General features: G+C 53.4%; 2 protein-coding genes and 1 non-coding gene across 3 annotated transcripts; all 3 read right to left on the minus strand.

Annotated features, from left to right (window-relative positions):
* Positions 1 to 159: 159 nt before the first annotated feature.
* On the minus strand, positions 160 to 953 carry C3H12orf57 (chromosome 3 C12orf57 homolog). Its single transcript, XM_063394189.1, has 3 exons — positions 818 to 953; positions 535 to 711; positions 160 to 455 (listed from the first exon to the last, which is right to left on the minus strand). The coding sequence occupies exons 1-3, from the start codon at positions 873 to 875 to the stop codon at positions 307 to 309; spliced, it is 384 nt and encodes a 127-aa protein (XP_063250259.1). The 5' UTR covers positions 876 to 953; the 3' UTR covers positions 160 to 306.
* Positions 954 to 995: 42 nt separating this feature from the next.
* Positions 996 to 1,056, minus strand: LOC134549245 (U7 small nuclear RNA). The gene has a single exon (XR_010080049.1). It is a non-coding gene; the product is annotated as a U7 small nuclear RNA (small nuclear RNA).
* Positions 1,057 to 1,136: 80 nt separating this feature from the next.
* ATN1 (atrophin 1) lies at positions 1,137 to 26,199 on the minus strand. Its single transcript, XM_063394185.1, is given in 11 exon segments — positions 1,137 to 2,696; positions 3,249 to 3,429; positions 3,687 to 3,830; positions 4,895 to 5,612; positions 5,721 to 5,943; positions 6,148 to 6,794; positions 6,796 to 8,181; positions 9,285 to 9,398; positions 9,774 to 9,911; positions 10,109 to 10,293; positions 26,062 to 26,199. Coding segments are annotated over 10 exon segments (3,663 nt in total). The 5' UTR covers positions 10,187 to 10,293; positions 26,062 to 26,199; the 3' UTR covers positions 1,137 to 2,662.
* Between the last annotated feature and the right edge of the window lie 633 nt (positions 26,200 to 26,832).

Consider the following 26,832-nt stretch of genomic DNA (forward strand, 5'->3'; position numbering starts at 1 on the left):
TCTGATATCAGATGCTAGGGCTTCACACTGAGGCTCTGCACAAACCTTTTTGCAGAACACGGTAAACACATCCCAAGTGCGACGCAGAGAGCACTGCTGTACCTGCCTGTGCACCAGGGAGCAGCACAGCTGAGCTCACGGCCATTCATGAAACACGGGCACTTTCAACACACGTTTTATTCACCAGCAGACACACGAGCATCCCATTCCTTCCAGGCCCGCGTCCCCCTTGCTCAAGTGCCCCATTCCAAGGGCTGACAGGACCTGCACTTGGAAGGAGGGCATCAGCCGGAGCACCGGGAGAACTCAGGAAGCAGCAACTCCTCCGGTGCCGGCCCCGTGCGGCGGCAGCGTCATGGGCGGCAGGAACATGGCCTTGAGCTTGCCCGACATGCTGGCGATCTCCGGGTCCTGAGACTCGTAGGACTTGATCAGGCGGGCGAACTTCAGGACGCCTGCAAGGAAAGGGGATGGGCGGGACGCCCCGCTGCCCCGGCGGGCCCGGAGCATCCCGCCCGGCGGGGAACAACCCACCTTCGCCGTCGCTGCTGAACCCGTAGGCCTTGATCACGTCCTGCTGGATCTGGGTGGCCACGGGCAGGAGGAACTGCAGCATCTTGCCCATGTCGTTGCAGGCGTTGTCCCGAGCCTCCTCCATGCGCTGCGCGTTCTCGGGCGCTCCGAACGCCTTGATCACCTCCGCCAGCACCGCTGCGGGACACGGGCACTCAGCCGCCCGCCAGCCTCCCGCATCCAGCATCGCGACACGGGCGAGGCGCCGCCAGCCCGCCCGGGAGGCTGCGCCACCCGCACTCACCCTTCGCCTGTTCCGCGCTCAGCGCCGGCGGCGCCGAGGGCTGCGCGGAGGCCGCCATGGGGCGCGCCGGGCCCACCGCGGCCGCGGCCCCGCACGGACCGGCAGCGGCTGCAGCGCGGCCCGGCCCGAGCGCGCCTGCGCGTCCCCGCCCCGCTCTGACATTGGACCGCTGTGTGGGGGCGGCTTCCCGAGCGCGCGGGAAACCTGCTGGACAAATTCTAAAAGAGCTGAAATCACTGCTGCGGCCACGCCCCGCGCCGGGCGCCCCCTCCGGGCCGACCCACCCCGCGCTCAGGGCGAGGACCGGTTTTCGCTCCTGTCGTCTTCCCCGCGGGTCCCCGGCCCGGTGCCGGCCATCCGCCCCGCTCCGCACCGACACCGACGGCCCCCGCCGCCTCCGAACCGGACCCGCCGTGCAGCCCTGACTGTATGCAAATTTCTCGCTTCCTATTGGCCGGCAGCGCGCAAGCCCCGCCCCTCCCCGCGCAGGCGGGGCTCCTGCCCAGCGGCTCCCCCGCGCCCTTCCCGAGGCGGTGCCCACTTCCAGCCTCGCCCAGTTCTCACCGGGAGCGTTTCTGCCCTTCCCGTCCTGACCCCGGTGAAAAGAAATGAACACACCGGAGTCTCGTTTCTGGAAGGGTTTTTTGTCTTTTTTTTTTTTTTTCATTTTTTAAGAGCTTCATATATTTATTTATATATATAAATTATTAGAATGTGTGTCGGGGCTCGGGAGTGCGTGGGGAACGTTGTTTGGGTGATTGTTTTATTTTCTTTTCCATAGCTGGGTTGTTGGTTGTTTCTTCCTTTAATGGTTAAGTAAATATATATATATATGGGGGACCAATCGAGAGATACAACTGTGAAATCAGAACACGCACGCAGGGGCAAGGGAGTCACAAGTTGCTACATAAAACTGCCACGTCTAATAGGATGTGCATGAGTTAAAGTACATCAATTAGGATGGGTGAGGGGAAAAGGGGCAGCCACCATCTTACAGACAGTCCCAGGACGCAGTTACCGCTCGGCCACGCCAGCTCTCCCCATGGGGCTTAGAGGGGTCACGGTGGTGATGGCAGTCTCCAAAAGTCTGCCGGTGCTTCGCACCCCATGGCCGTGCCCGCTCCCATCAGTGGGGAAAGCACAGCCACGGTCCTGCAAACAGTCCTGCGGTGCTTTGCACCCCGATGGCTGGGACCGACCCTCCACAGGCAGGAGAGGCCGCTCAGGAAGGGGCCTGGAACACTTTGTTTGCATCTGAAGGAATGTTGGGAGAATGGGAAAGCTGCTCTGGCTAATCTGGAAAAGTTCCACGTTGCTTTTCTGTATCGCTAAGCAGTATCTTACACCTAAAGGGGGGTGGGGTGTTGAGGAGGCATCTTGAGAAAAGGCTCTTTTGGGTTTGCAGTTATTTCTTGGCTGCACCTCCTCCTTGCAGAAGCAGAAAAGGCAGCAGCATCCTGTACATTAAGTCCTTCAATGCTCTGCACTTTTTTATTTAATGCAACTGTTCCCCCAAAACAAAGGATGGAGCTGCTGCCACCCTGAATTCACGTCAGTCTTTGTCTTTCTGAGCTCTGTGCAGTGCTGATTCTCTTTCCTTCACAGCTCAGCTGAAATCATGTACCAATCGCTTCAGGTCCCTTAGTGGTGTTTCAGTCCCTCCCATTCTCTCTCCTCCACTTTTCCCAGGATGCCATCCCATACTTTTTGTCATCTTCTCTTGTACTCTACTGCATGGTGGGACCAGGATGTGTCACTTTGCAGCTTCCCCTCCCCCAGGATTTGGTTGATTGATTGCTCCTCTTGAGAGAAAGACGTGATGTCACACTGACAACAGAAGTCCATTTAAAGGGGTTTGTCACTTTCCTTCTTCAGGTGGCTAGGATGAAAAAGAGGAACAAGGTGATAGTGAAAGGGAAAAAGGCAATTTACTACATTCCCCTGCCTTTGTTCATCTACTCACACAACACTGCTGGCTTGGGAAGTTTTGCAGATCCTTGAAGTAGGATCTTTTCAAAAGATACAACATTGCACCTCTCCCTTTCCCAGTATGCCTCCCCATGCACTTGCGAATGCCTTGTCTTGGCAAAACCATCAAACCCTTATAAACGTTTTGTACTTTGGGAGGGGTATTGGTTAGTCATAACTGCACCAACACATGTGAAACACGTGTAGGTTATCTCCCCCCTCAGAGGGGAGGAGCTGAGGCCTCTCAAGGGATTAGCCACGGAATAGCCACTTGCCAGGTATGACCTTCCTGGTGGCCAGCCCACAGCTGTGCCCCATGGCAGAGCATCCCTGTTCCCGGTGTGGGCTTGGGCTTGGATACCCGCTTCAGGGGCAGCGCTTCCCTGTTCCCACTGCCTGTGCCAGCCCCATGCTGGGGCTGGCCCTGCAGGTGTTCTTATGAGGAGAGAGCAGCTCCACGCACCTGTAGTAGTCCTCCTGCGTGGGGAGCGGCACGCCGTGCAGAGGGTGGTGGGCGTGGAGCCACTGCTGCTGCTCCAGCGCCAGGCGCTGCAGCTCCGCCGACTGCGCATGCATGGCCTGCAGCTGGTGTGCCGCCGACATGGGCGCCGAGAGGGAGCCCGGCAGGTCCCGGTAGGGTGCGGCTGCAGCCAAAGGTGACACAGAGAAGAGCCAAGTCAATGCTCCATCCAAGGCCCCACAGCTCAGTCAAGACCCTGCTGCACTCCCCTTCCCATCCCTGCCCACGTGCAGGACCTGCTTGTCCTGAGAGCATGGGCCTGCCCTATGCTCTGTTCAACAGACCCCAGTTCGGTCCTGTGACCCCTCAGGACGGCCCTGCCCCTCAGAACTCTGCTGATGCTCTTCAGAGGAGAACAGCAGTACCTGAGAACCTCCTTACCAAAGAGCTGGTGGCGCAGCACTTCATTCTCATGCAGAGGGTGAGGCAGGAGAGGGTTGGGGATGGTTCCAGCCGGGTACGGTATCCGGGTGAGGTGTGATCCCGAGGCAAGGGGGTCGATTAGAGGGTGAACGGAGGCTGAGGCTGGAAAGAAAAGATACCACAATTGTCCCAGGCTCTGTAGCAGGTAACACAGAGACAGGCACAAGGCCTCACAAAACAGATATGGATAGAGAGGGTCAGAGTGTGTTAGGGATGGGACAATTTCACAGCTAAACATCACAGTGTCATCTCCTTCTAAGTGTTACTCTTTTTTTCCTGCATCGAACTTCATGTGAACCAGTCTGGCAGAGCTCTGTCCCTACACTCCTCTGTAAGAAACACTGCTCCTTAGAAGTACAGCTCCCTAAAAATTCAGTGGGGTTCTGCAAGCACCTGCTCTGCAATGAGGTCTGCACCCCATATCATGCCTGTCACCCCGACAGCCACTCAGGTGCATACTTGTACTGCGTGCTTTCCTTTCCAGGTCTAATCCAGGACAGATTCTCTTTCTAGTGTCTTGGACTCACAGCCAGAGGAAGGTGCCCAACCATGGATCACAGGGAAAATGGACATTCATTTGTACCTCCTGCCATCTCTGAGCAGTTGCAGCTGCTCAGAGCCAGTGTCTGTGACTGACACCAGACCCCAGTGACGGCTCACAGCACCTGAGCAGGCACAACGCTTTTTTCCTATTGCACTGTAGCTTGGGCTTCGCTCCCCTGAGATTTTCATCCCTAAACCTTTTACTTTGCTTTCCTGTAGCATGTGGAAATGGAAGGCACCACCATTCAATTCGGAAAAACAGCAGCCCCCAGTTCCTGATGATTAGCCCACCTCCTTTCCCTTCCCATCTCATCCCACTATCTGCAGGCACAGGAGCAAATCTGAGAACCAACATTTCATTAGTCATAAGGACACTGCCAAAATGTTTCTAGCAGGGCTCCCACTCCCTCTGCAGACTCCAGTCTAAGGAATGCAGTTCACAGAAGCACCACCCAGGCAAATGACCATGGTGTTGGGCTCTCCTGGCTCAAGATCTATGGCCTCAAAGTTTAGTCTTGTCAGCTTTTAGGGCTTCCCACAGCCAGCAGGAGGGAGCGCAAGGAAGGCACAGTAGGACAGAAATCAGGGCTTTGTGCAGGGCACCACCACCATGTGGCCCTTACCTGCGTGTATGGCATCCTGCTGGTGGAGATGGAGGTGGGAGTGGATGTGGGAATGCTGATGATGATGAGGCGTCACATTGAGCATCTGCAGCCGGGCCAGAGGGTCGTTGCTGAGAGCAGCCACCCGCTCGGCGTGCTGGCGTTCGGCCGCCAGGCGCTCGGCGTAGGACATGTCGGGACGAAGGGTCGGGCCGGCTGCCAGCGCCAGCCTCTCCCGCTCCAGGTGGCCCAGCCCTGGGTGGAAGGGAAAAGCGGGATGGAGGCCGGGGGCCGTCTGCAGACTCAGCCCGCCGTGGCGTGGGAAGGGATCCATGGCGGCGGCTGGCACGGCGTGGAGCTGCTCCAACTCGGCCGGTTTGACCTCAAAGCCAGGCTTGAGACGTTCGCGCAGGTCCCGGTCCCGCAGGTCTCGTTCGCGGGCCTCCCGCTCCCGCAGCTCCCGCTCCCGCGTGGCCGGGTCACTGCTGTAGATGGCTGGCACGTTGTAGCCCAGCAGGCCGGGGTCGACGGCGCCCAGGGGCACGTAGAAAGGGTGGTTGCGGTTGCTGGGGGACATGACGTGGGGCCGGGCGTACTCGCTAAGGGTGCGCAGAGCCGGGGTGTCAGGGCCCAGGTATGGGGGAACAGTCGCTACAGCACTGCCCTGCTCAAAGGAGGGGCGGTGGGGAACCGGCCCGAGGGACGAGCACTCGACCGGACGGCCCTCCTGGGCCATCTTCTGCAAAAGAGCAGAGAGACCGGCTTCAGCGTCCCAGCGGGGAGCGGCCGAGGGGGCCCTGGAGCATCCGCCCCGGCTGCGCTGCGGCAGCGGGACCCCCAGACCTACCACGCTCCTCTCCAGCTCCCGCTCCTTCTCCCGCTCCCGCTCCTTCTCCCGCTCCCGTTCCCGTTCCCGCTCCTTCTCTTCTCGGGCCTTCTGCTCAGCCTCTCGACGCACTTTCTCCACCAAGTCTGCTCTTTTCTTGGCCAGCTTGGAGCCATCAAGGGGCACAAAGTACAGGTCTGTGCGGGAGCAGGAGTTGAAGCCACGGTCCAGGTGCTTGTTGAATCTGGGGATGAGAGGTGAAGCCTATCAGTGCTGACAGGGATGAGCAGGGACGGGGACAGGTACTGTGGGAATGGCACTGTGGGAACGTGAAGAGCATCACGAAAAAGGCAAAAGGGCGGAGCTGCACCTCAGGCTTGGGGTGATTTCCTCTTCCCTGCCCCCATACGTCCCTCCCCATCCTTTGGAGAAAGCAGCCTCCCCTCACCTGGCTGACTGGCTGGCATGGCTGGGAACATCCACCACCTTGGGGGGTGGCGAGGGGCTGCGGGCAGGCGGCACGGGGCTCTCCGGGGGCTCGTACTCCTCCGACGGCTCCTGCTTGATCTGAGCAGCGCTGAGGGGCAGCGGCGGTGGCGGCGGGGCCGGGGCAGCCATGCTCCCTGGCAAGGGTGGTGGGGCAGAGGGGGCGGGCGAGGGGGTTTTGTAGCCCCCCGCCACAGGGGAAGAGGCCACCCGGTAGCCAGGAGGGGTGGCTGCACGGAAAGGGGCAGCCGAGGAAGTGGGGGGCGAGCCCGGCTTGTAGGGAGCCGGGGGCTGGAAGGTGGGGACAGGGGAGGCCGCCCGCTTCCCATACGGGGCCACAGCCGATGGGGGTACCGGGGGCGAGACCGTCTTGTAGGGGGCTGCAGAGGGGGAGGCCATGGTGGCAATGACGGTGGAGAGGGTGGTGGCAGCAGAGGTGACTGGAGGGCCAGCCCCGTGAGCAGGGGAGGGAGGTGGCGGCGGGGGGAAGGTGTAGGTGGCAGGACTCTGCCCCGGTGGGTGCGTGCACATGCTGGGGTAGCTTCCCTGGGAGGAGGCAGCAGAGGAGGATGAGGAAGAGGACGAGGATGAGGAGGACGAGGAGGAGGAGGAGGAGGAGGAAGAGGGGGGCAGCGGCCGCGGTGGCGGAGGGAGCCTGGCTGTAGGCGGCCTGGCTGTGCGGAGGGTAGAGGCGCAGCCCGTAGGTGGGATGGGAAGGGTGATGGCTGCTGGACTCCAGGCCGTGGGGGTAGCCCCCGGCGGGCTGGGGAGGAGCTGTGGCTGCCGGGGAGACGCCCCCACTGCTCCCGTGGCCGTGGTGGTGCTGCTGGGGAGGCTGCTGGTGATGGGGGGACTGGCCAGGGAAAGGGGCAGCGGGGTGGGAGGCAGCATTGCCCAGGGGGCGGCTGTAAGGGGGTGGCCCCTGGCTCCAGACGGGCTGCGAGGGCAGGGAGGGCTGGGTGTACTTGGGGGGCTGGCTGGACACAGAGAGGCCGCTGGGCGGGGGGAAGGAGTGCCCGTAGGAAGCGCTGTAGCTGGGCAGGGGCTGGCCCGGGGAGGGCTGCGGGTACTGGGCGGAGGAGCTGGAGGGCGGCAGGGGTGGCGGGGCGTAGGGGTAGCGGGAGGGGGCCAGGGCCGGCGCCTTGTCCTGTCCCATGCTGTGGGGAGAGGGCAGGTGGCCGCTCAGGGCCTGCCCCACCATCCCTGGGGAACTGGAGGCGGCCACTGCGTTGTTGAGGGGGCGCAGGGCCGGCGGAGGGGGCAGGTTGGAGGAGACGTGGGGGAAGGAAGGGGCCGAGGCTGGGGGGGCAGCTGGGGGGTTGGCTGGGGGTGTCTTTTGAGGGGGCAGCCCTCCTCCTACGGACGCCAGTGAGATTGGGGTGGTAGGTGGTGGATTGTGCTTGGCGCTGAGGGTCTGCTCACGAGCCCCTGGTGCTGGGAGCCCCCCCACTCCACTGGCAATTTTGGCTCCAACCTGGACCACATTGGCCGCAGGATAAAGGGGAGTGTGGGAAGAAGAGGAGGAGGAGGAGGAGGAAGAGGCTGAGGAGGAAGAAGCGGGAGCAGAAGGGGCAGCAACAGCAGAGGAGGAGGAAGAGGAGGAGGAGGAGGCAGGTGTCTGTGGGGCTTGAGCCTGGAAAATGCGTGAGGCCTGGCCCTCCAGCTGGGAATGGTAACTTCCTGCAGGGGGTCCCTGGGGATGCACCTCGCCCGGGAGCCCAAAGCTGGGCTCTGGCGGACGGGCCAGGCTGTCAGGAGGGGGAGCTACCGGCGGGCTCTCGGGGAAGAGTGGGGGGTGGTGGTAGGAGTGAGACGGCCCCTGGGACAGCACAGAAGAGGAGTCGGAGTCGTTCTCCACACTCCCAGGGCTGTAGACACTGGGAGAGGTGCTCCTGTTATCCTGGTCAATGTCCCGTGGGTCGCTGCTCATCTCATCGTTGAAGCTGTGGCCATCAAGGCTGTCAACATCAGATGGGGATGGAGGACAGGGCAACTCCTGAAGTAGGAAGGAAGAGGAAAGGGGCATTATGAGGCCTCCCAGACCACAAGCGACATACTTCAAGTTCCCAGAGAACTTGTTTTCTGAACTTTCTCTGCCCACCCCAGCACTAGAAAACCTCACAGAGGAAAGGAGACATTGTCTGGCAAGGTATATGTAACACCAGTCCTCCTGCCTGCTCTCCGGTGCTCTCAGGTCCTTCATGAGCATTCCTTGTTCAGAAAGGAGGTAACAATGGCAGTGAGGGAGGGCAGGGAACTGTTACACACAAGGTTGAGAGGGGACAGGTACAACATGGGTCACGGGCTGTTGGCCAGGACATGCTTTATCACTGGTGGCATGCAGCAGCACACACCACAGTGGTCCCAGCACAGGCCCCAGACCCAGGATTGCTCCTCTTGCCCCTACAGAGCTCTCCCTAGTCTCAGAGACCAGCTCCCCACCAGAGCCCTCTCACTGTTCCACTCCTTACTTCCAGGAGTTCCCTGTGTGCTTCCCAATCCCTGCTCCTCCCCACCACCCGCTGCCTCACCCGAAGTGCACTGGTGATTAAGCAGACAGCGTGGGTAAGGGTAACTAACAAGAGCCACTCTAAGCATGGGAGGCTAAGCTGAAAAAATATCACTGCTGAGCTGAACAGACTGTCCATGTGGAGAAATTACAGAAGTGTAACCAAGATGGTTGAATTATAATGACCTCTTAACATGAGCAAGCATCCCCATGTTTGCAGGCCTTTAAGGCCCGCTCCCTGAACAGGCTAACAGAGGATGGAGAAGCACAAGAGCTGAGTCTTCCAACCACCCAACCACCAATCCAGCCTGGTGCTCTTGATGTTTCAGAAAAGTCCTGCCACGACTCTGTGTGTGCATGAGCAGGTTTTGCATGACTGTCATCTAGAACCCATCATGACTTAAGCACCTCCACTTCACACTGTGCTGGGGATCAGAAGGGACTGACTCAGATCCAACCTGTGGCTGCACACAGGGCCAGACTCTTGCCACTTGGAAAAGGCAGGCACGAGCAGCACAGATAGGGAATGGGAGGAGAATCCTTTGCTCTGGATTGGGCACACGGCAGCAATCACAGCAGGGAGAGCTCACCTCAGTTTTGGTTTTTTTGGGAGCATTGGTGTCCTCCCCTTCACTCTCTGAGATCTCTTCTGTTCGGCCCTGCTTGCTGCTCTTGGGGGTGCAGGATTCCTCCAACCGGCCTTTCTGCAAGGAGACAAGGAGAACAGAGGGGTGGAGGGTGATGGGGAAATCTTCCAGCCCGACAGGTCTTCACAGACTGCAGCAAGGGAGACACAGCCACCATGGCACGTGTGTCAGTGACACTAGCAGAGCAACATAGACCCAGGATATGGCAAAAATTAGCACTGAACGGGTTTGGTGAGACTGGACACCAGTTCTTTGGAAAGTGCAAGGTGGTGAGGACGAGAGCAAAGTGGGATTCTGCCCACTTCAGGAAGCTAACCCAGCACGGGTTCCTTAGTGGATCTCTTCTGGTCTGTGTCCCTGGATCCTCAAATGGATCCCACCCAGTCTGGGCAGTCCTCAGCCACCCCACACTCGTGTTCTAGCTGGTATTACCTTTGTTGCTTGTCGGGATTTCTCAGCCTTGCCATCACTGCTGGAGGTGCTGACGCCACCAGGGGAAGCTCGACCCCGTGACCTGAGCTCCTCTCGGGGCCCCGGAGTCTCTTTCTTCCGTCCACTCCGCATTGACATCTAAGAGAGGGATCCCTGTGTGAGTGCTGCTTTGCATCTCCCACCACTCCTGCCTGTGCCCAGGCTCCCCAAACCCCTGAACCCATTGCACTCCACTGTGCCAAACTCATGCCCACAAGCTTTGCAGGGAGCCTCAGTTCCAACCACACCTCCAGCTTTGCCTCTCGTGTCCCACCCCCCTCTCCCACCCCACGTACTGAGTCCTTGTTCTGTCGTGTCTTCATTCTTTTGGGTGTGGGACCCCCATTCTCCTTGGCCCGGTTTGATGAAAACATAAATTTTTATGGCTCCGCAACCCCTTCGGCCGTTTCCAAGGGGGTGGAGATGGGCAGCTCTGCAGCAAGGGGGCTTACAGCAGCCACGCAGTGAGATCCTGTGAATCCTGAAAGGCACACAAGCAGGTCAGGGGGGAGAGAAAGACTGAGTGGGCTACACAACATCATTTCGTGGTTTGCTATAGAAATATGATAAAAGTATTACTGTTCCCTTATTTAGAGACTTAAGGATGTTTACCAAGGATGCAATAAACTCTCCCGTCAGTGTGGGAAAAGATTTGCCCACTGCCATATCTGATTTCCAGTTTCTAGGAGTGATGTGTGCATGATGTGAGGGAGTCATTTTTAATGGCTTCAAACTGAAAGAGGGCAGATTTAGATATTAGAAAGAAACTCTTTACTCTGAGGGTGATGAGGCACTGGAACAGGTTGCCCAGAGAACCCATGGATGTCCCAACCCTGGCAGTGTTCAAGGTCAGGCTGGATGGGATTTTTAATAACCTGGTCTTGTGGAAGATGTCCCTGCCCATGGCAGGATTTTTGGAAGTAAATGATCTTTAAGGCTTCTTCTAATCCAAGCCATTCTGTGATTAACTGATTCTATAATTCGGGGCCCAATAACGCTGCTTTGGAAGATGCAAGAAGGAATGGTTATCAGGATGTTATCTGCCTTCTGGAATAATTTTAGTAATTTCCTTTCCTTAGGAGAAAAAACCAACAGGAAAATGCTTTAAAGTGTTCCAAATTACAATTTTTCTGACTTGGTTAGTTCATCTTCGCACTTGTGGTCAGTGCAGAAAGTTACACCACCCTTACCTGGCCATGTGCTATCATCTGCCAGCCCTGTGTCACTTGTCATTCAGCCAAGTGGCCTTTGCTGAAGGGCACTGTACAGCCCTGCTCTCTCCAGAGCACATCCACGTGCACTCATGCACCAGCACGTTACGCAGGAAATGTGACAAGTCTTGCTTGGGCTGTTCCATGCCCAAGGTACACAAACAGGTGTGAGAAAACACATTTAACTTTGCTTTTGCACACCACAATCATCAGCTCTGCTAAGCCTGGAGTGCCTTGCCAGGACCTCTTCCTCCTCAACACACTGGATGTTTCTCAGCGTACCAGATCGAGCCATACCCAGGGATGCAGAGTACATCCTTACACTTTGCAGCAGCGGGAAGATTTGAGATCCCTCTGGAACAATTTACAGCTTTGTGCCATGTCCAAAAGCATTTTACTGTAGATATTTAACACCCTGTTGTATCACACAGTTCCTACTCTGGAGTATGAAAGTACCATGTTTGTGTTAGCCTGGGAACTCGAGGAAATTATTCAGGGATACTGCTCCTGAAGTTAGCTTGCTTGAATCCAGCAAGCTAAAGACCTTTTGCACTGCTCTGCACTGCACACACATAACCAAAAAGACCTTATCCTGCCCAAGCCTGTCATTTGAGTTGCTATACTCAGCCTCTGGAATGGACAATCTGAAAGACAAGGGAATGTGTTCCGTGGAAAAGGCACCAGGAGAAAAAAACCACAACTACTGGGTTTTATTCTCTCATCTGGAAGCACAGAGAAATTTTGTGAATACGAAGCCTATGGATTTGGGGCTCCTGAAGACCATCCCACACCTGGAAATATCAGCTTCCAGCCAAGAAGTGCAGGAGCAATCTGGATGACTTCCATTTCTCTGAGAAGGGAGCTGAAAACAGGGATCAGAGCAAAAGCACTCTGAGAGGAGAACTCTCAGAGTTCCTGTGCAGCCCTGTTTCTGGACTGTGTGGCCCCAGGGTCACTGCTTTCCACTGCCTTCATTTCCCTGGCCATGAAATGGGAATAATGACACTGGCCTATCTCTCCTGGGGCTCCACATCTTCCCTGACCAATGCTTAGAGAAACCCATCCGGAAGGTACTTAGGAAAATCAGGGGACTGTTTGTTTTAATTCCATTAATATTTTATTTGACCCTCATCACGAAAGCCCCAGGGGGACTCATCCAGCATTAATTCCCACACACATCAATTCATTAACTGAGACCTCTTCTTTAATAGAAAAATAGCTGACAATGGTTTATAACTGACCTAATGGAGGCAGAGCCCACTCCCAATCCCCACCTGCTGACTTGTTTTACAGCCTCATTTCTGTCACGCTTTGGCCTTCGGTTGCTAATTCAGCCAGTTACACTGATGCTATTCTAGATAAGCATCCAGAATCAACATTTCTTACGTGAAACAGAAAATTGTAATGCATGAGGTGATCCTAATTTAACTCAGCTTTGACTCATGCCATGGTGGCAGCCCGCAGGTGTTAGCTCAGCTCTGAAGGCACAGCAGCAGCAACAGTGTCACTGCTCCCTGCCTTCCACAGGGACACCACCCACGCCTCCCACACCAAAGAAGCCAGAGTGATAATGCAGCACACAGGTCTCGCTTCAGCCTTCCAGCAACCCTGGAAGGCCAATTTAGCATCTTCTTCCCAGAGAAGTCAAGTCAGGGAAACAACATGCAGCCAAACCACAAACTGCAAGTTCCCTTTTTGAAAGGGATACCCACTCCGCACTTATGGCAACCACTGAATATGCAGTAACAAACAAAGCCAGAAACAAATAGCGACATTTCAAGAGACATAACCATAACCACTGACTGAGGCAGAAGTTTCTGTCACTTAGACAGTGAAGACATTACTAAAACATGTAAGAGAATTGACACACATATCATTAGGCTCAGTATAGCAACTGTTATGGCCAGATGAGAGGATCACAAATCCCCTTCTAATTTTAACATCTATGGAATAAAAGTCTTTAATGTGAGCCTTTACAATTAGCAAGTACACCTAACCCTCCCCATCACTGAAGATCCCTGCAAATGTCTCTGAAGGGTTCTTAGGGCTCTGTGGTTTTTGTTAGGAGGTGAGACGTGACAGGGTTGCTGTGGAAGGGTTAACCTTTCCCTGGCCCTGTGAAGTCCTTTACAGGTTCAACTGAGTTATGAGGCATGGCGAATTGCTATGTTCTGTTTGCATTTCATACAGCCCAGCTTGGCTTGGCTTATTGCCCAAACCCCTCCATATTCTCCTGTAAGCGCTGGTGAAGTCTCCTGCAAGCAACACACTCAACAGGCATCCCCAATGTGGCATTCAAAATGGATCCTTCCTCCTCCTCCTCCCCAGCTCCAAGTAATTCTCCTTCCCAAAGCCTGGACTGTCCTGCACCCACAGCCAGAAGCTTATGAGGTCCAGCTCCTCTTTTGTTGAAGGACACAGATAGGTTCTGTCCTTCCCAGGCTGTCATGTGGAGCAATTCTCCCAGGTAACCAAACTGGAAACAAGTCCATCTCAAATGAGAAGCACTCAGGTTTCACCTCTTAGAAAGCAGGCTGAATGTTTGTCCTTGGCTCAGGAGAGCATTTACACATTAGGCTGTGGGTTTGAGGAAATAAACTTTCCTAGATGGTGACAGAAGCAGAGGAAATGGGAACCAAGTTTCTGGGGTGGTGTTTGAGGGCTTGGCCAGAAGTGTAAATGATGAATGAGTTACATGCCCAAAGCACTGCACATGCTGGAGCTGCAGGCGTGGGGACACCCAGTACGTGTCCAGCAGCAGGGAGCCTGCTTCCACTGAGACCAGGAAGACAGGGAGGTGCTGCCAAAGCCACGGAGGGTTTTGACACTTCAGCAGATGCTCAATGGCAGAGCAAACCTCTTGGGATGGGCAGCCCAAGTCCAGGGCTCCAGTCTGCCTGAGAAGGTCAAATGCCAGCTATGGTCCAGCTAGCCCTCTCTGGGGCCAGTGCCAGCAGAAGGGAGAGCTGAAGGCTCCCAGCATCAGTGTGATTTAAGAAAAAGTGCTAACATTATCCCCTTTTTGGTTTATTTACTATAGACAAAGCCATCTTCCACTAGATGCTAATCCATGCAAGTTTGGAGTAAGGAGTCAGTGGAATGCCTGCTTCAGCCTAAGTACAGACATGCTGAAGTGCAAACCTCTTGTCTTCATTTGGGAACTGTTTAAAGTACACAGTGACTACCCTTTAAGTCATTTTCTGAAATGTAGGAATCACATCCAAAATCCTATGCGAAATCCAAGGCATTTGGTACACAAAGGCAGGGACTCAGAAGTCAGATGTGAGAATGAAACTGAGTCTGGTTCTCTGCAATTCAATAGCTCTCTGTTCTCATCCTGTTTTTTCTCTTCCCACTTCTACAAAGGGATGGACTAGCACTGGAGGGAGGAACCAGGGTGGCAAAATGAATACAGCTGCTTTCTAACACATTGCAGATGCTGGAAAGTGTCCTGAAAATAGGCTGGAATAATAACTGATGCTGTATAGGATGTTGAAAACATTAAGTTTTGTCCCAAACACTGCAGTCATGCAGCCTGCAGTCCAGCATTTCCCAATGGCTAATTACCTGATTTCATGCTTGAACCCTGGCATTTTACTACAGGGCATGATGGAGAAAGAGAGGGAAGGAAGGGGAAAGCCACCGTGTTCAGTGTTGGACAGCAATGAAAAAACAGGTCAGGGTTCAGGTTGCACGTCACAGTCTTTTGACACATACCTGGAGCGTGACATTACTGTAAAAGGGAAAATGACTCTGCTAGCAAAGGGACTAGGATGCCAAAATGGTTGAATACCAAAATGGCAAACATTTGTGGCTAATATTATCTTGGGTGTGGACATTGCCGTGACTGGCAAATCTTCTACATTCAGCAAATCTCATTAAGAATGAATATACAAAGATACACAAATGAAAGGTAGTTTTCAAACAAAGGCATTTTTCTGTTTCCTACAAAATAACTACAGCACTGGGCTGTGAACTCAGGCTGGGAAGAGAATCAATCAAGGAACAGCACTCTTGCATGTCACGGCACACAGAGACCCCAGGCTCAGAGCACACATCTCCCAGTCCTCTGCAGACCCCTCCACAAGGACAGGCACATCCAAGCAGCAGCAGCCATCGGACACGGCCAGGAAGGGCTGAGACCTGCCCTGCCAGGGAGGTTTGGCAGCACAGTGTTATGTGGCAAAACCAGAAACGCCTACAACAAAAGTGCAAACTGTGACTACTGCTCAAGAGGTCAAAATATAAATCCAGTATGAAAATAGTGACAGCTGTCAAATTTTTTTTTCTATAAAGACATTGATTTCATATTGGCAGTGTACTGGAATTTCATTGGATTTTTCTGTCTTCAAAATATGGCATAGAATGGGTCACTATGAGACATGTTAAAATAAATTTTAACAAATAATGTAAATGAATGCTTCCAGAAACTTCACTCTGTGCCAGAGGGTGAATTACACACACTTTTAATACACAAGCTGAACAGACTGTCTCAGTTTAGATCTATCTGTGTATGTAAGAGCTGATTGACAATCCCACCATAACAAGTCAGGTTTGAGAGCACCTGAGGAAACTGAGCATGAGCAAGTCCATGGGACCCAGTGAGATGCATCCCAGGGTCTTGAGGGAGTCGCCTGACATAGCTGCCAAACCAGTCTCCATGATATTTGATAGCTGGATGGATGACTCCATCCACAGAGTTACAGTCAACAGTTCAATGTCAAAGTGAAACCTTGAACTAGTGGTGTCCCCCAAGGATCTGGGACTAATACTATTTAATATCTTCATCAATGACACAGATGGTGGGACTGAGTGCACTCTCTGCAAGCTCACAGATGACACCAAGTCAAGTGGTTGATATACTAAAGGGAAAAGGTGCCATCCGGAGGGACCTTGACAGGATTGAGGAATGGAACCATGCAAAACTCATGAAATTCAACAAGGTGAAGTGCAGGTCCTGCACATGGGTCAAGGCAATCACCAGGATCAGTACAGGACAGGGAATGAAGAGGCTGAGAGCATCCCTGTAGCAAAAATCTTGGGGATACAGGTGGACAAAAAATTGGGCATGAGCTCATAATGTGCATTTGCAGCCCAGAAAGCCAAACTTGTTCTAAGCTGCATAAAAACCAGCATTGGAAGCAGGGTGAGGGAGGGAATTCTGCCCCTTTGCTCTGCTCTGGCAAGACCCCACCTGGAGTGCTGCATCCAGCTCTGGGGTCGCTAGCACAGGAAGGACAGGGACCGGTTGGAAGGAGTCCAGAAGAGGCCATGAAGATGATCAAAGTGATGAAGCACTTCTCCTACAAAGACAGGCTGAGAGAGCTGTGGATGTTCAGCCTGGAGAAAAGAAGGCTCTGGAAAGACCTTCTGGTAGCTTTTAAGCTCAGGGTACCGAGTGAGCTGGTGGAAGAGCTCACCAAGCCACTCTCCATCATTTATAATCAGCCCTGGTTAACCAGAGAGGTCCCAGGTGAATGGGGGCTGGACAATGTGATGGCCATCCACAAAAAGGGTCTGAAGGAAGATCAGGGACCTACAGGCCTGTCAGCTGCACCTCAGTGCCCAAAGAGGTTATAAAGCAGGTTATCCCAAGTGTGATCCCATGGCACGTGCAGGACAACTAGGGGATTAGTCCCAGCCAGGATGGGTTCATAAAAGGCAGGTCCTGCTGGGCCAACTTGATCTTTTTTTATGAGCAGTGACCTGCCTAACAGATGGGGCAAAGATTCTGGGTGTTGGATCAGCAATGGCATGTCCAGCAGGACCAGGGCAGTGATTGTCCCCCGTACTCAGCACTGGTGGGGCCACACCTCAAATCCTGTCTGCAGTTCTGGGCCTCTCAATTCAAGGAGGGCATTGAGGGGCTGGAGCGTGTCCAGAGAAGGGCAACAGAGCTGGTGAAGGGTCTGCAGCACAAGTCCCATGAAGAGAAGCTGAGGATGTTTAGCCTAGAGAAAAAGAGGCTCAGCGGGACCTTACCACTGTCTACAATTCCCTGAGAAAGGGTGTAGCCAGGTGGGGATCGGCCTCTTCTCCCAGGCAGCAAGTAACAGGACAAGAGGAAATGGCCTCAAGCTGTGCCAGGGGAGGTTCAGGTTGGACATCAGGAAGAATTTCTTCACTGAAAGGGTGGTTAAGCCTTGGAATGGGCTGCCCAGGGCAACAGTGGAATCACCATCCCGGGAAGTGTTCAAGAGAGGGCTGGACATGGCACTCAGTGCCATGGCTTAGTTGACAAGGTGATGTTTGGTCAATGGTTGGACTCGATGATCTTGGAAGTCTTTTCCAACCTTAATGATTCTATGATTCTGAGATGCTAAGTATATAAAGGTGGCTTACAAGAAAGGTAGAGAGACAGTTTTTACCTGGGCTGGCAGTGACAGGAAAAGGGGCAATGGTTTTAAACCGAAAGAGGACAGGTTAAAATTGGATAGAAGGAAGAAATTCTTTACTATGAGGGTAGTGAGACACAGGAACAGGTTTCCCAGAGAAGCTGTGGATGCCCCAACCCTGGAAGTGTTCAAGGCCAGGCTGCAATGGACCAGGAGCAACCTGATCTAGTGGAAGGTGTCCCTGCCCATGGCAGAGGGGTTGGAACTGGATGATGTTTAAGGCCTCCTTCAACCCACACCAGTCAATCATTGTATAAAATATCCTAAAATTATTCTAAAATAACACCCCCCATGCAAAAAAGAGACTCATCTTGAGGCAACAGCTTCAATCCTTCTTATTTGTACTTGTTGACATTCACTTGTCAGGCTACCTATGTGCTCCTTCTCTGCAGTAAAATAATAAATAAAAATTAAAATGCTCACACTTCAGGAAAGGGTGCCAAATAAGAATACTAAAAATAACTGTGCAGAGTGCTGGCACTCTTAGGAGATAAAGCTAGTTTACATTTTATTAAGCCTATATTAATGTTTTGTTTTCTTAATTTTGCACAACCATGAGGAGCAAGAATGTTATTTTGAGTATGAAAACTCTAATTCTGGAACCTCCATTCAAATAAAAATGTATCTGAGAAAAAAAAATCTGATGAACAGAGTGAAATAACAGAGCAAAAGCAAGGTAATAAATAATAAAAACATTCATGCATTTAACAATAGCTTAATTTACAGCACAGAAGAAGATATTAATTTTTGCAAAAGCAACTGAAAATAAAGTTTGATTCACTAAATGAAGGTTAGATGTACTAAAGAAGGTTATGTTAATCGTAAAACAATTCCTGAGGGCACAGTAAAATGACTGTTAAGTATGTAACAGATTTACTTAAAAATCCCAGAAGAATCATTCTGTCTCCCCAGAGGAGGGCTTCCAGATCTCTCGGAGACACAGGCTGGCAGAGCCAGTGGTGGATCACGAAACAAAACACACCAGGCTCTGCCTTCTGCAAGTGGGATGGAGTCTACAGATGCAAGATCCAGAGGAAGGACACCACACTCCCCACACTCACTATTTTATGAAATGCAGCATCTTCTATATTTGCAACACCTGAGCACACCTTACCCGTGGAGCTGTTAGGGGCCAAGGGTCTACTCTAACACTCCACACTCTTCTTGATACACAAACGTCCCTTTGCTAAGAATGCAACGCAAACTACTCAGAGACATCTCAGGATGGTTGCCCCGAGACTCAAAGGAGGATGCTAGCTGGGAGGGACATACGGACTAGGAGCTGACCACTGCAACTCCAGAGTGATACCCTTTGGATATAAGAAGCAGATCCATGAAAATGGCACCTTGACATCCAGCAGCCATCGAGAAAGTGAACTGCATGCTAGAGTTTCCTGAGGAGAATGTCATTATGCCCCCACACAAGCCTGTGGTTTTCCCGTATCTTGAAATGTGTGTGCAATTCTGCTTCTTCCATAGGAACCAGCAGGGCAATGAAGAGGCACGATGGAGGGGGTTAGACATCTCTTAGGGTTAGACAAGGTTATTGAAGTGAGGATGTGACTGGGGACCATGTAGCCATATATGAAAAACAGAGGAAATTAGGTAGGAAATAATTTTTTTACTGTCTTTTCCAGTACAAATTTCATGACCATCAAACAACACTATAGTTCTTGAAACAGGTGGCTACAGAATTTCCAGTTAAAGGATACCACGGGCACTAGAAGGTTCCATGTGTTTGATGGGAGACTGGAGAGTTTCATTCAAAAGAGAATCACTGGCACTTTCTGGATAGCTAGAAGCCATATCTGGCTATGGTAGTTCCTCCACTGGAAACAGCTGGAAGCTGTAGGACTATCAGAGGAAAACGGCACAGGATTGGGTTGGATTGGATTGGATTAGAAAATTACAATATTAGATTAATGGTTGGACTCAATGATCTTGGAGGTCTCTTCCAACCTAAAGGATCCTACGACTCTGCAGCCACTGACCCAAAGTACAACCTTTAGATTCTCTGTTTCTAGGGATTCATGACTGACAGCCAAGACAACAGGAGAGCCATGGGTGCCAGGGGCAAGCATGTGAACAGGATGAAGACAGACAGACACATCCAAAACAAAAGAAGTGAACTGGAGCCAGGGAAATGGCACAGGAACAACAGTACAGCAGATATGAGTCACTGGTAAACTTTGAGTCACTCCTAGGCTCGGGATCCTGCAGCTTCTCCTTGGACTATAGGACTGGCCAAGTGGGATAATCCTGCCCTCATCCCTGGGGCAAAAGGAACAAAAACCAATGGTGTGTCCAGGAAGATTTGCCTTGGAAGAGGTTGCTGGAGGTTTCCACTCAAATGCCCAGTTCACAGGAAACTGCAGAGCTAGACAAGGTTGTCACAAGCACCTCAGAGAACAATATTCAGAGCATCTCCAGCCTCCCTGGGAACGTGTGCCAGTGCTGAACCACCCTTGGGAAGAAGGAGAGCTTTTGTTTTACACACTTCACCAAGCTCATGGTGACTTTAGTCCTTGTGATTTTATGAAATCAGAAAGCAGAGGTTTATGGCTAAAGCAATGTCTTCCTGGTCATGACACAGTGGTGGATTAGAAGTCACAGGTATTCAAAATTCCTGTGATCCCATGAGAATTCAAACCAGCCAATCTATACTGAACTGCTACCATCCATAGCCATGTATAACCTGCCTTAGCAAGCACAGACACGGGCCTCTGCCTCTTGAGTAGGCACCCCCTCAAGAGCCCAGAGACTGAGCCCAAACCAGGCTCGGACTGCACCGTCACGAGAAAAGGCACCAGACTAATGAAACCAGAGCCTGAGATATTTTTAATGCCTTGGGTAATCTCTGTAAAGCAGCATGTGCCAGCCTGTGGGATGAAGGTTGGTGCACAGCTATGGCAGAGCACGACCTGTCCCAGCACAAAGCTGCCACGCAGGGATCCACTGTCACAGAGCAAGACCCCATCGGGAGGGGACACGGCAGCTGAACGCGGAGTATCGCTGGCAGCTGGTGAAGGCACCGACTGAACAAAGCCTTCACAAACCTGAATAAAGGTTTGCAGGTGAGGCAGGTGAGATGGTAATGATGGCATGGAAACTCTGGGACAGACCAGTTGGTGTTACTGCTGCAACGGGGTCACGCAGAAAGACAAGTGTCTTAAAGATCCAAGATTTTTACATCAAGAACAGAAGAACACAGAGTGCTTCCAAGGATGAAAATCCAAGGATACACAGAAGATCAGAAAAGACCTTGTAATTCGTGGCTTGAACATGAGTTCTCAGCGGAAGACTTCTAAGAAGGCTTTTCCTGAATGAGTGAAATCCACTGGTGCACAGAGAAAGGAAAAGAGAGGTGATTTTTACCTGACTATACATAGGACTGGTAAGGCAATTATGGGACTAGTGCACGCCATTTTTACCTGTGTACTCCAAAAAGGATGCTGACAAATTGAGAAATGTGAAGGACTCCTCCCCCTTATTAGCCTTAAGCTGAATATTATATATTACCTGAGAAAATGTTAAAAGGAGACTTGAAGATGCCCTATGAGCACTACAAAGGAAGATTTCTGAGACCTCTTTAACCTACACAACAAAGACCCCCATGTCCAATGGATCTAGCTAAAGCTAGACAAATCCAACACAGGAATAGTGCAAAACTTGAAAAGCGGGAGAAATCAATCACTTGGAAAACTTGCATAGGAATCTAGTGTATTGCTGAAAATTTTAAGGGTTGTCTTTTATTTTGTTGTAAAATAAATGCTCTTAATATTTTTTGCACAGACCAGCCAGTTGATGAGAACAGGTTTTTCAATACTAAACTCATTAGTAGTCATAGAATTTGGCCAAAAGGTGATGGGGTCTAGCTTGCTGTGGGTGAAAATGGACTTTGAAAGCAATGGTCTAGCAATGTATGAGGAAAGCCTGATGGATAACCATGACTAGAAAAACCATTCTTCATGGAGGGTGGGCCCTTTTTATGTGTCTGGCAAACTGAATAATTCTGAGGTAAATCACTTCATCTGTTGCACTACCTGAACAAAAAAACCCCCAGCAGTATATCCAAAATACTCTGCTATAGATACACTTTATATCCAATACAGAGTGCTATATATATCAATATAAAATTTAATAACTATATAACATTATATTTTATATAAGATATATTATATTACATTATACAAACGATCATATATATTGTGATATACACACACACATAAATATATATATACACACACAATAAATCCAATTCACTGTCCAAACAGATGAAGGTTGCTCAAATGCAACCTTCACTTAAGTGATCTATAGAGCATCGAGACCTTGTGGAAGAAACAGGTTATCACCAAGTCCATTGTACAGCAGGGAAGTACAAGACTAAAATCTTCCAGCTAAACTATCTGTGATGAAGAATGTCACCAGGGCAAGAGACATGAAGTAAGATTGAGAGCAACCAGCTCCCCTTCTTCAGCAAAGCCCAGACAGACCATCATTGGCTGAAATTGCCTGGAGAAGATATTGCAGTTAGCCTTTGGTTTGTAGGTGAAAATACTGCCACAACAATCAATCAAACATTGATATTTTTACAGAAGACAACAACAAATCAGTGTTTGCTGCCACAACACACACAGAAAACAGACGGTCAGAAACTTCTGCAGGAGGATTACTAGAGCTGGAAGCTAGGCACTGCGTCTGAAGGGATCGCTTCCTCACAAAGTTGATTTCTGTTAAACTTAAAACATGGCCAAATCCTTATCCATAAACATTCAAAGCCCAAACAGCCAACCAGACTGGTAGGGAAGTGAAGCTCCAGCCACTTGAACTGGAAACATCCCGTTCTGTTTCATCATTCTCCATACACACCTCACGGAGAACATGGGCCCACGACTGCCCAACACATGACTGGAAGGACAGAAAGATTCTCCAGTGCTCATTTCAACACGGCAAAAAGCAGTGGGACATGCTAGCCTGGCAACACATGCCTTGGGCACTGCTGACCTCAGTAGGGAAGGCACTGAGAAGGAGCATCTCATGTTCATGTTAAACCATCCACTGTGACCAGACTCCAGCAGGGATCACAGGAATTAACTCTGCGGAGAATACCTACCCTGGGTGTGCTCACTTGGTTAAGGGCATGACTTTTTCAGAGATGCCTTCCCTTTTGAACAGTCTGAACTTGTGTTGTCTTCTCCTTCAGCCTTTAAGAGGTTTGTAAAGCATTGCTACTTTGTACTTCACTAGCCACAGTCTTCAAGAAGTACAGGTGGAAGAGATGAAGTGATAAACACAAGAAATAAATTTCATACTTCCAAAGCATCTCCTAATGGAGGAAGAATGAAACCAGAGAATCCAACAAAGGCAAGAAAATAGTTTATTTGTCCAAAAGACTTTGGAAGAAAGAAATAAACTGGGGAAGATCAAGTCTGTCAGAAGAGAAAACCAGAAAAAAATGCATTACAGAAGGAGGAATAATGTAAGATGGATAAACATTCAGATAGGTATTTATCAAGGAGCACAGCTGAACATGTGCACAGACCAATTCCAGAGATTGCATCTGCAAACATATTACACCCCAGACCTGGTAAATAAATAAACATCCCCTACACAGCTCTGTGTTCCACATGGACTGCTCAACTCCACCTCCATCCCCAAGAAAAAACACTGATGAACATGAGAGAGCTCCAGGACAAACTGGGAAGGTGTACAAGGAGTGACAGGGGCTGAACTTCAGGAAAAGAAAAACCTGCCTGATGCATTTCACCCACAAATAAAACCAGGATGGAATACTTCAATTGGAAGGGGCCTACAATGATCATCTAGTCCGACTGGACTAGATGCTCCTCCTCCTCCTGAAGAACAATACAGATCAGGTTGCTTTTAGTACAGCAATCTCACCATGCTATGGAATCACAGCTCCTCGCATGACCCTTATCATTTTGGAATGCAAGTACACCCACAAGAAACGTCATCGTAATTCCTTGTTCAGGCAAACCTAAAGGTGAGAATGCAAGAACCTTTCAGAGGTATCCAAGGGGTACAAAACCCAGCGAAGGAGGTAAATGCATATGAAGAGAGGTAAAGGCAGGTCACTGCAGCAGGCTAAACCTGTTCATCTTGTTCATTAAGATTCACTGCACATTTAATTTTCAAATGTTTGGAGTTTTTTTTATAATTTCCAGCAGGAACCATGATACTACAAGTTCACTCTTTGGCCATCTTGAAAAGCTCCACCATGAATCATAACTGGAACAGCCTGGTTTGAAAGATCAGGTCATTCCTAAGAAGTTGGGGAAATACACAAATGATTGGTTGTGCCATCACCAAAGACAGACACAAACCAACACAAAATAACCTTAACAACCTGGCCGGGAAACAGGGCAAAAGAGAAAGAAAATAATTCCAAATGACGATTTGATCATTCACATTTACAAGTGTCCCATCCATGGGTAATGACCGTGGAGCTCCAGCCCCTTGGGAATGTGCATGCAGCACAGCAGTGATGCACAACACCCTCGGGCTTAGAAGAAAAGAGTCCAGCTTTCAACTCAGACAGCTCTGGGATTCTCTAGTGGGAAGCCAAGGCTGAACTCTGCAGCTTTAGGCAGCACACACCTGAAGGGTGTGTAACCATGGTCCAGCACTCAGGTGGACACAAAATGAATGGCATTTCCAACTCCTCCTTCACACTCCTGCTGCACACCTTAGGATAATGGCCCACTACTTTCTCCTCACTTTCTTTAAGGCTGGAAAGCACAGCGGCTGCTATGCAATCCACCCAGTACAACAGAAATAATGACAACAGATTTGGGTGCCGAGCTCGGTAAGGACACGCTGCTTGCTCAAGGCACAGCCCTGCAAAAAACAGACCCTGCAGACAAAAGCCATACAAATTCTTACAGTAGCCATCCTGGCAAATGAGTAATCGGCTGCGGAACTCAAGGCAAACGCAAGGAAAGACACTGCCCATGTGGAAAGCAACTTCGGGAACGTACAATAGCTATCAAGGCAGAACTCCACGGCAAGCAAAGGCAGCGTGCAAAGTAATGCCACGGTGACCAAATGGCTGCCACTTCAACAGCACAGCGGCCACTCGGCAAAATACAGCCGGCAATTCGCTGGGCAACAGCAGCCGAGGCGGCCACAGGACAGCACAAGCCGGCGAGGCACCACAGCCACCGGCCCATGGCATAGCCAAAAGGGCAGCGTGGAAAACCCAGACGCCACTTCTCGGGAAATCCTGAGTAACGAATGGACAACCAGCCGGACACACCGAGGGATCCCGGCCGGGCTAAGGGGAGCGCAGCCTGATGCCACCCAGCCGTACGAGCCTCGCCAGTGCCCCGGTCCCCAAGCGGCACCCCGGCGTGTCAGAGGCGGGGGCAGCGGCAAGGGGTGCATCCCACCCGTGCTGCTGCAGCCACGGCGGGGGAGCCGCTGCTCTTCTCGGTCCCCCGATGGAAACGTTATTCGCAGCTCCTCCTGCCCGCTCCCCGGCCGCACCTGGGGAAGCGGGGACAATACGAGCCCCCCCGAGGGCAGGCAGGGCGGGAGCCGGTCCCCCCAGCATTGTGCCGTCCTCCTCCCGCACGGCTCCGGGCCGCAAACTCGCAACTCCCGCCCGCCGCGCCCCCCGGGCCCCCGGGCCCCTGCCCCCGCCGAACTTCCCGCCGCAGGGAAGGGGGGCTCCGCGGGCGCTGACGTCACGGCGGGCGCGCGGCGGGGGTGTCCCCGCCCCGGGACCCCGCGGCGGGCGCGGAGCCCCGCGCGACCCCCGCCCCGCTCCGCAGGGAAGGCGCCGCGCCGCCGTCCAGCGCAGCCCGGCCCCGGGCGGGCGCCCAGCCCCGGGCGGGCAGCGCCCCCCGGCGATGCCGGAGCGCCCCCGGCCGCGGCTGGGACCCCCGCCCCGCCGAGCCCCCGTGCCCCGCGGCGCTGTCCCGGCTCCTTCCCGGCCCCTCGCCGCATCCACGCCGGGGCAGGGACCGCCGGGGACCCTCGCCCAGCGCAGCGGGGGTTAATCGCACTCTCGCCCCTCCTGCCCCCCCCAACTTTGGTGTTCCCCCCCCACCCCCCCGCGCGGACTCGCTCCCCATCCCGACAGACGGACCGGAGGGCTGAAATCCAGCCGCGAAAGAATGCAGCCAGTGGGCGACAATGACAAGCGGGGCGGGAGCGGCTGGGAGCGGGCGAGGGACTCACCGGCGGCTCCTGAGGGGAGGTCGAATGAAGGGAGGAATGGAGGCGGCGAGGAGCGGGGGGCAGGGATTTAAACGCTGCCCCCCCTTCTTTTTTTCTTTTTTTTTTTTCTTCCCCTTTCCTCCCTCCTCCTTTTCCGCGCTCCCTCGTTTCCTCTCGCGGCTCCGGAATAACCGGTCGGTGGCAGGGACAGCGGCTCCGGGAGGGGGGTGCGGCGGGGAGCGGGCCCCCCCCGCCCCGCGGCTCTGTCGCCCCCTCTCCCGCCGCGCTCAGGCGCCTCCGCCTGCGCCCCGCCGCCCTCCCATCGCTCCCACCGCTGCCCGCCTTAGCCACCTCCCATTTCCGAAGGGCCCAGAACGAGCCCCCTCCCCCGCCCCTCTGCTCCTCGCTCGCCGCCGCCCCTCCCCGCGAAACACCCCCCACACACCGCACCCCCCAACCCACCCGTGGGCACCGTGGGACGGGGGACCAGGAGAGGCGGGCGCGGGGCGAGCAACCAGCCCGGCCCCCGCCGCGGCCGCGCCCCGCACCGCTGGGCCCCCGGCGGCGGCACAAAGGCCGGGCAAAGTCGGGGAGAGAGAACCCGGAGGGGCGTTTTTGGCAGAACGGGCCCGGGGCGACCGAGGGATGCGGGGGGTGGCGGCGGGCCGGGGCTGCGGCGGGGCCTCCCGGGGGGCGGGGGCGCGGCCGCCCGACGGGCGCTCATCGGCGTGCGGCCGCGCGCGCATCCATCCCCCCGATCCCGCTTCCCATCCCCCGCCCGGTTGCCAGGCAACGGCACAAAGGGAGCGCGAGCCGCGTGCGGGGGCCGCTGCCCGCACCGGGCCGCGCGCCCCCGCCGCACACGCGCGCCCCCGGCGCGCTCGCGGCGGCGGCGGCGTGCGGGGCCCCCCGGCTCGCGCGCAGCGGCGCGATGCGGGATCCGGCCGGCGCGGGCCTCGCCCGAGCGGCGCCACACCGCCCCCCCGCCGCCTGCCGCCGCCGCGGTGCGGGGGAGCGGCGGGGCTCGGCCGCACAAACGTGGAACATCCCCCCGCGGCTGCTCAGAAGCGCGGCTGCCTCCCCTCGCTGGCCAAGTTCATGGCGTCGATGGCCATTTTGGAAAAACTGCTGCCCGAGGAAAGGCTTTGGGAAGGAAGGGGGGAGCCCGCCGGCTCTGTCACCCGGCCAGCCCGCCAAGGGGCTGATCCAGCTCCAGCCGCTGCCTGCCGCGGG

The sequence above is a fragment of the Prinia subflava genome, chromosome 3, assembly GCF_021018805.1.
Source record: "Prinia subflava isolate CZ2003 ecotype Zambia chromosome 3, Cam_Psub_1.2, whole genome shotgun sequence".
In the NCBI taxonomy this organism is placed as follows: domain Eukaryota; kingdom Metazoa; phylum Chordata; class Aves; order Passeriformes; family Cisticolidae; genus Prinia; species Prinia subflava.

Bases quoted from the DNA above. Each gene is read 5' to 3' on its own strand.
- C3H12orf57 (XM_063394189.1), bottom strand. From the start codon at position 875: ATGGCGGCCTCCGCGCAGCCCTCGGCGCCGCCGGCGCTGAGCGCGGAA. The intron at 712-817 runs GTGAGTGCGGGT...CGTGTCCCGCAG, and splicing joins GAGCGCGGAACAGGCGAAGG to CGGTGCTGGCGGAGGTGATC. The intron at 456-534 runs GTGGGTTGTTCC...CTTTCCTTGCAG, and splicing joins GTTCAGCAGCGACGGCGAAG to GCGTCCTGAAGTTCGCCCGC.